Below are 8,695 nucleotides of genomic sequence, written 5' to 3'. Positions count from 1 at the left end.
GGGCTTTTGGGGACGGGGCGCTGTGTACCGACTGCGCTGTGCCACGCTTCAGCTCCACAAACCGTGACAAAACCCACAGGCGAGTACCACCGCGAGCCGGGGTTGGTGGCTTGAAATAACTCGAAAAGCAAATGGGGGGGCTGCGTTGTCCAGTCGCGCGCTGAAACTGTCACCCTTCCTCGCCCGGATTCCTTAAATCAGGCCGACTAATGTGCTTTTGTTTCCTTTGCAGATCGGGGAGCGTAGCGCAGAACTGGCATGAAATATTTGATTTTGTGAATCAGCTGACAGAAAGATTTGTGAGGTGCGTGTTGCTCCTTGTGACATCTACGGTACGGGGATGTGTTGAAAAAAAAGCACATGCTTTTGTACGCTCGGTAGATGTGTTTCACAAACAAGTTAAAGAGTTTGGCTTCTAGTGCCCAAATTGCGGGAAGATTTTGTAAACTTTTACTTTGTTGTCTCAGGTTTGGAGCTCAGTAAAAAGGTGGCAAGATACATCTATAAATACTGATCTGTAAAATTAGTCTCGGATGTAATTGTGTTATTTTTTTTAAACTTTTTTTTCAGAAGCCACATGCCTCATTTCTACAGAGTACTTCTTGTAACTTGCTTTTACAGACCCGTAGAAAGAAGGCAATCTGAACACGTGTCTCTCTGCCTGTAAATATATGGTGCAGGTCAAAAGGAAGGGAGTATCTGTCACGATCAAACATACAGGATGTTTGTGCCATGTTAACAGTATATTTGTTGTACATACACGTAACCAGCTTAGTAAGTGGCTTGAAGTATTCTCTGGCAACTATTGCTGCCACAGAGACCACTGTTGTAAATACTGGCTAACTGTTCTCTGTGCAAACAGCTGAGGGTTTTACTTTTAGAGAAAAACAGACCAAAACAAAGGAAGCCCCCACCGAAGACACAGACATACTCGTTGTGGTAGTTTTTGCTAAAGAAAATGAAGTGCAGTGGGTAATTATAATCTTGGCTCGCTAATGAAGAGATACAGTTAGGCTTGCATAAATAAATATTGTTTACATTTGTCTTGCAAAAAGCAAATCTCTTGTAAACCAAGTGGGTGACACAAGCTTTTGAAAGTTATTTTCTAAGCTCCATAATAATAAAAAAAAAGAGCGTGAGGATACCAAAGCAGCACTTCTTTTTGACGAATGGTAAAAAAAATGCATTTGCCCCCACTGAAGGGGTGGTGCTTGTTCAGTGTAAATCTCTCAGTTCATGATGTTTTGCAACAGTTGTGTAGCGGTCTGGCTGCATTATCTGAAAAAAAGCTGTGGAGTTGGCGAGTCCCTCCGCTGACCTTTCACGCCAACGGACGATCAGTTATGGTGCAGAGCCAGACAGTCCAACCCTACGAGCATCTCACGTAGTGTGGGGCTGCTGAGCACTCAGCCGTATGTGGCACAAACCCGTCACAGCACAACAGTTGTTGGGCTCTTGTGGGAGCCTAAGCAGTACATCCCCGGTGGGACTGGCGTGCCCCTGAAGGCTGATGAGGCTTTGTCCTGCCTTCAGGCCTCAGTACACTTTCAGAATAGGGCATGGAGTCATTTGACCCTGCCCTTTCTTAAAATTGAAAAGAGTAGTTGTGGGAAGAAGGCAAAGAACCAATTGGTGGCAGTTTCCTTCAGTCCTCACCTGAAGGACTGATCCATGGCGGTGCATCTGCTCTCTGGTTCCACTTGTCTGTAACGTGCACGTTTGCAGTAGTAGCGCTGCATGCTGATTATCTGGGTTCCAAAAGGCCTGCGCCTGGCAGGGCTATCGGGTCTCACGGGTGTGTTCATACAATCCTCCTCCATCATCACAGTGTCTTGAGTGCTGGGAGAGTAGAACAGAAATGGCATGTCTTGTGAAGAGGACGGTTTCCGGCTATCCTAAAGACAAGTTAGCTAAATCGTTACTTTGAGGTTATTACGCAGAGACAGTTTCATCTCAAATAGGGAAGTCTCACGCTACTTGGTCTAGGCAGTGATGTAATTACCAGAGGTGGGGATTGAAAGTACTTGGGTTTTGTTTGGCAACTGCTTGCAGAAACTAAGAAGATTCATAGTCCCATGCCTTAGATGATAAATTCATTTAGAGCATCTCAGGTTTTGGTATTGAGAGCCTTAACGGATAGACTGCAAGACTGGATTTTAAATTCAACATCTGCGCAGTTCTGCGCTAAGAGTTGCCCAGTACTTATGTTACCACGATGTCAATAATTTTAAGTTGCATCGTTGACATAAGTGAGCTGAAAATGTATGGGCATTCATCTTAATGAGTGTTATGTCTTTACTAACATTAACCTGAGTAATTGATATTGATACACATATAGAGTGAATTGTAAAATTACTGACTATATTGAAATTGTCATGAATGAAAATTAAAAGCACGTAGCAGAGACGTTGTTAAAACTTACCTTAGGAAAGTTACTGTCTTGGGCTTCCAGAGCATCAATTCTTACGAACTTTCTGCTGACAGTTGGATGTAATTCCTTGTAATCTTGTTGGAAGAGACAGGTGGGCTTCTTCAAAAAAAGACTGAATTCCTTGATAAAATCAATTCATCCAGTATTGCTTTTTATAATGATGTTTCCCTGGGTATTTTTGTGGAAGTTGATATTACATGTCACAACTCTGCGTCACCAAAACAGAAACATACTCATTATGAAAGTTTGTCGTGTTCCTTTTGTAGAGATTAATCAGTCCGAGGGCTTTGATGATTTTATGACCAAAAAAGAACAGTCTGAAGTTTACATTGTATCAGGATCAATCTTTAAAAAGGGGAAACTGACTTTTGAATGTGTCCACGTTCAACATGCCCGAGCAAGAGCATAACCTGAGTCTACGTCCCTGACTTATTTTTACACCAGTCACCATGAAAATATAAAACGATGAGTTACCTTCTGTACGCTGGTAGATCACAACCTATGAAGTTTACTTTCAGCTGGGTCGCATGAGATCTGAGCTGTTAAGCTGAGCATGTCTTGATCTGGAGTCTAGTCAGGCAAGAAAGAATAATCTGCTACTTCGTTCTCAAAGCATCTGGGTAAGAAGTAGGTGGGCAGAAATCCTTTAATTCCTCTCTCATGCTACGTTTGTAGTTCAAAAGTATGTTCTTTGAAAGCTGGAAGACAAAGATGGTACTCATGAAGCAAGAATAAGGAGAATGCTGTGCATTTGTACGTTTCATTTGTCTAAAATGTATTTTTTTTTCTCTTTCCTTTTTTTAAAAGCCCAAAGATGAGATTATCATTTATCGTGTTTTCCACCCAGGCGCACGTCATTATGCCATTAACTGGAGACAGGTTAGTGCACTGCTTTTTTAATTCTCCCTCTCCTTCCTCCTCCCTCAAGGGCTCTTATTAAATCAGAGAAACAGTAACAGATACCGAACAATAACTGATACCTCTAAGTGGTGGCCAGTCATGAAGCCTCTGTGCAGAGCTGGATTTGATTTTGTGAACATATCAATGGATAGCCTAGTAAAAAAGGAAGAAGAACCATGGGAAATAAATTCTCTGCCACTGCTTTGCAGCACAACTACAAGTAACGTTTTCATTTCTGCGTGACTCCGCATCTTCCGTGGCACAGCAGGATAAATGATTCCTGCTTTTACTTTTGTAAAGCAATGTCTGTAGATAAGCCTTCAGTATTTTTTCATGTCTAGGTAAAGAATGCAGTGGTAAATTAATGTTTCCCATAATCTCATAGAAGGTAGGTATTTCATTTTGTATTGTCAGATCACAACTTCAAAATCAGTTTTGGACAGTGGAGTTGGTGCCACTGGAAAGGCAGAGATCTTTCTGGCACTGGATGGTGTAGGGATGCACATTTCCATTGATGTTTTTGGAGGCAGTGGAATTCAAGGCTGCTCACTCTGTTTTCTAAAGCAAATAAGGATTATCAGCTAGAATAGGTTAAGGATAGGTGGAGGGAAAACGGAGAAAAGTAGGCAGAGAAGAGATTGTTGCAAAAGTAACTACTAAAAATACAGGAATTGGAAAAAGATATTGTGGAATCAGTGCTTTCAGCAGAGGACGGAGTCCTTCGGTATCCTTTCAGCCTTGTCAAAAACAACACGACCTCCTGTCTGTCTCCCTTCTGTCCAGAAAATAACCACACTGCACAACTGTTTGTATTGAGAATGTGTAGATAAACCACTCGGGAATCATTTTAACCAACTGTGGTAGGGTGGGAGCAAGGTGGTCCTTCCTTTCCGCTCCCTTTACTAGAGTCAATACAAAGCGTGGTCTGCCATAATCAGTTTACTGCGGTGTTTTGTTTTGGTTTTGGTTTTTGGTTTTTTAATTTTAAATGATACGTAATAGCAAGTACAAGACTTACTGAAGAGACCTGTTACTGTCATTGGCATCAGACAAATGTGTCACGCTACAGAAATGTATGCTGACATCCTAGAAATAGGATGTTTAAAGACCCTATTCTAAGCCCCTCCTGTTTTAGCATTTAAAAAAGTGGTCTGACTTGAGGACGGCCAAGTTTTCGCTTCCCTGCACCCGAACTTGGATGCTGCCTCTGCTCTCTGCAGGGAGAGACAAGGTTATAAGCCATTTTTCCAGATGGCTTGAGAGAGGTCAGGAGAGGACACTTAAGCCGGTTCTGAGGACTGCTGAAGTCAATGAGAACCTTTCACTCCCTTTCAATAGGCCCTTAAATCCCTGTCATTGGCCTGTTCCTTATCAAGCACAGAGAGTCAGCACTGATAGCGTACAGACCACTTGGAATGCTGGGGCAGAACTCTGGAACCCCGCCACGCAAACACAAGCGCCTTTTTCATTGCATATCTGTGGCGCGCTGTAAGCCACGGAAAGAACCTTGGTTTTTTTTCGGGAGCCTTGTTTAAAGCATGGGAAGGACGCTTTTGAGTTCTAGTGAGTTCCTTTGTGGTATTTTTCTTGAATGCAAGGTTTGCTGATGCTTTTGTGAGTGTGGTAGGGCAGAGGGAATTACTACCCTTATAGTTGAGGAGGAATTATGAGGAGAACCAAGTCACATTAGTAACTGTGACCATATATACGTAGGTAAGAATCGATAGATACAGTTGGAACAGCTGTCCTTTTAAATATTAAAGAAATCAACAGAGGAAAATGACTTAGACTGTCTAAGTTCCATTGTTCCAAACAGAAGATGAGGTTGCCAAGTGCAGTGCAGTTTTGGGGATGGGTGTGTATGTGTGTATGATTATGAGGTATTATGGTCTTGGTTTTTTTTATGTGCATTTGGGACTTACAGGCATGTTTTTCCCCTTGCTTACTTGCTAATTCGCAAGCGTCAGAAAACCACAATTCAGTCCCAGCAGCTAGTTCAAAGTAGGGAAGTAATTTTTGTTTTGAAAGCCTTAGGCTTCTAATTGTTTGCACAAAGTTCGTGCTGGCTTTTACTGCATAATTAAACTGTGGATGTAAAGAAACCCACACCATAGTGCCAAAGCCCCTAGATTACCAAATATTCTGTGACTATGAACAATGCTATGTGAATAACTCTGGAAACAGAAGTCACTGTTAAACACAGTACACACAACGCTATAATAAATACATAGAATAAAAATAACACCCAGATGGAAAAGAGTTCTCACAATGGCTATATCCCATTTTCAAGATGCATGTTTCCATTGTGAAGTTTAACTGGAAACTATATGCTAAGTGGTAAACAAAGATTTGTGCATTCACATTTGGGGCTCGGTTTTGCTGCTAGTTTTGAAAAGCGAGTTGTTTGGAAAAGTGGATACATTTTGGAATATCATCCAGATGGCGCAATATCTTCTGCATTCTCTTCTGGCCAACTGTATGCTGGCCAGCGGAATTTCAGGTTTCTGTAAACCTGCTTCCGCAGCATTTGACCGGCATCCCTGGCCAGGACTAGCCCTGTTGACTCTGCTTAGATGAAACTCCTGTTGAAGCTAAAGGAAGATTATATTAATTAAGGTGAAAAATAGGACACTTAAGTACCTGGTACATGACCAACAGTACCTTACTGTGCTTGCCCATAGTCTGGTGGAGTTCACTGACTCTTCCTGTATTGCACAGAGACACGCAGTCTAGCAAGACATGTATGCATTTTGAGCCTCGGTCATGTGACCTAACCCTACACTTTGGTTCAAGAAGCTTGCCAAAATAGAGCCATCTGCAGAGAGCATGTTCTGCTGAGTGTATGAAGTACAGCAAAGTCAGCCACTTACGTGTTTTTCATCTGGAGCCCATGCAGGAGGCCTAAAGTTTGAAGCAGAATAATTATTATAATTGTACCGAGCCCTCTGTAGTATTTGAGACGTGTAGAAAGCAGGAACGTCCTCCAAATTATGCGTCTGAGGAGACTGATGTGCAGGGTTTACTTCCACCAGTATGACAGTTCCGTTTGTTAGGGATGTAACCATCCCTGTTTTTGTTAAAGAATATTTCTCCCTCCCCTTCGTTTCACTACCAACTTTGTGTGTTTTCTTCTTAGTATACCTCCTTCTTACCAGCAAAATCAAAGTACTTGTTTTGTTTGCCTTTATTTGTTACAAATGAATTATGTTGCCTGGCAGGCACATCGATTCATTCCTAATTATAAATATATGCTCACTGGGAATCGCAGTTTCCCTGCCAGTGCTCATGCTCTCAACACACTGGAAAATGATTCAAGATTCCAGCACTTCAGTAGGTAGAATACACCGCGGGAAAGAAAGTTAAGATAACTGTGCGCCATCCGGAATAGCTAAGAACACCACTACTGAAAACTGCATAGATACTCGTGGAGATTCAGTGTTTCATACAAGGCTAGCCCTTTACTCAACTGAATCAGCACAACCTGAGGCTTACGTGACAATTTCAGCTGGTTCTAACCTCCGCAGCCCTAATGTACAAGCATGACATTTTCTCCCTAAAAAAAAGCAAGGATTTGAGTGGTTTTTAAGATTCAGTCCCCAAGCATGCTTTGCAAGTATAAGCCTTTCTTTGTACGTGTTGAAGATTTGTTTATTTCCTTTAAGGCAAATGATTGTCCCTTTCTGTTAAGTGTGCTTTTGAAGACTTTCACGTCTCTGAGAAACCAAGGTGGCCTGTGCTTTGTGAGTGCTCTGTAGCTTTATCAGTGGTCCTCTCAAACGGGGGTGCGATCTGCGTCCTGCTGCAGTAGAAGGAAGTATTACTTGCCTTGTGCTGGCCGTGGCCCTGTCTGGGCAAGGAAACAAGGCGATGCCTTAACAACTGGCCACTTGGCTGGTGACGATGCTGTTTTTAGCATTGTGTCAATTAAACTTACTTAAAGCAAGTGATAATACTAAACAGTGGTGAAAACAGTACCTGTGGAGTTGCCTAAATAAAAGCTTGCAGCTTGGTACGACAGAGCTTGTACAGAGAAGCTTCTCCTGTAAAACGATGATAGTTGCCTTGGCATAATTCGAATTTGGAAAGGCACACAATTACAGTTAGACCTGAAAGTAAATCTGAATTGTGGAGCGTGCTCCGGTAAGGAGAGGTTGCTACATTTTAATTTATGTTAAAATGATTTCTTCAGTCCTTTGCAAAGCTGGGCTGCTTTATAATCACTCTTTACTGAATAATGTAAATTCTAAATTTAGTTCTGCAGTGCCCTGCCTTGGGGAGGCACTGAAAGTACTGGGCAAGCTCAGGGTAGACTTTGGCCCGTGCAGGGAGCGGTATTTGTAGATCAGCCTATATGCCTCACGCAGTTGGCACGGCCTCCCTCACAGCAAACAAGCCCTCCGCGGCCGAGGTGTCTAATCTGCTGCGAGGTCCTGCTCTCCGAGAGAGAGCACAGCGCAGTTCCCCTGAGAGGTAGGAGCAGCGGGTGCTGGTGAAGCTGCCTCCGGAACCTCTCCTGGCCTCAGCCGGGCTGGGATGATGCCTGCAGCCCCTTGTTCATGCACGAGCTAAAAAGCACTCACAAGAGCAAAAAGGTGGAGAGCTTGTTGTAGCCAGGGTTGTGTTTGCCTGGCTGCTCCTGTAGGAATTATCTGAAGTAGTTACAAAGCTTAAAAGAGAGAACAGACAGGGTAGCTATTAAAAATTAGATGTGCCCTTTCTGAAAAACAGAGGTATGATGCAGCGCGGATGCTGGATGGGGAAGTGATATGAAATTTGTAGCGATTCAGCCCAAGCACAGGCTGCAAGTTGCTGATTTTGTTTTGTTTTTTTCACCTCCCTCCCTCCCTCCCCTGACTTGAACTGTGAAGGCAATGGCCCTTCAGCCTTTATCACTACTGAACTGTACTGCCGCAGTGTCCAGACACCCAGACTGAGGTCACGCCTCTGTTATTTCAGTACAGATGACTTTTAAAACCAGACCTTCGCTGTGGATTTTTGTGGCTACAAAAAATTATTACAGAAACTAGAGAAAGGAGAGTTCTGAGCGCGCTGAAGACCGGGAATGAGGGCTTTGGAGTGTTACAGCTGGTTGACTAAAGAGTGTCCCCATTATCAAATTGATTCAGGCAGACACGAGCTCCTGTGCCCACCCTCCAAACAGGCTGGGTATGAGTTTTAGCGTGTCTGAACTAACCTCTCCCCGCTGTCCGGTGGGGCTCGTTTGCTGCAGCCGAAGTCCTGCACCCATGTTGGCCCTGTGACATCCAGAGCAGGGCTCGCTAGTACCTGACCAACTGGGAGCATGGGTGGAGCTTGTTCGCATCTGGCTGGGCCTATCTCATACAGATGTGCCCCGAGGGAAAG

General features: G+C 43.4%; 2 protein-coding genes across 2 annotated transcripts in view; both read left to right on the top strand.

Moving 5' to 3' along the window:
• Positions 1 to 262, top strand: part of LOC104289097 (actin-binding protein F-like) — a 37,574-nt gene extending 37,312 nt beyond the window's left edge. Inside the window, exon 6 of the mRNA XM_009887993.1 lies at positions 233 to 262. Within this exon, the coding sequence (XP_009886295.1) occupies positions 233 to 262 (30 nt within the window). The remainder of the gene's footprint in view (positions 1 to 232) is intronic.
• ANTXR2 (anthrax toxin receptor 2) overlaps positions 237 to 8,695 on the top strand; it is a gene marked incomplete at its 3' end in the record, with an annotated part of 68,752 nt that continues 60,293 nt past the window's right edge. The window contains exons 1-2 of the mRNA XM_009887992.1: positions 237 to 304; positions 3,239 to 3,310. Of these exons, the coding sequence (XP_009886294.1) occupies positions 3,246 to 3,310 (65 nt within the window). The remainder of the gene's footprint in view (positions 305 to 3,238; positions 3,311 to 8,695) is intronic.

The sequence above is a fragment of the Charadrius vociferus genome, unplaced genomic scaffold (assembly GCF_000708025.1).
Source record: "Charadrius vociferus isolate BGI_N301 unplaced genomic scaffold, ASM70802v2 scaffold687, whole genome shotgun sequence".
Lineage (NCBI taxonomy): Eukaryota > Metazoa > Chordata > Aves > Charadriiformes > Charadriidae > Charadrius > Charadrius vociferus.
The sequence above is the reverse complement of the archived record's forward strand: the minus strand, read 5'-3'. Positions and strand labels throughout refer to the sequence as shown.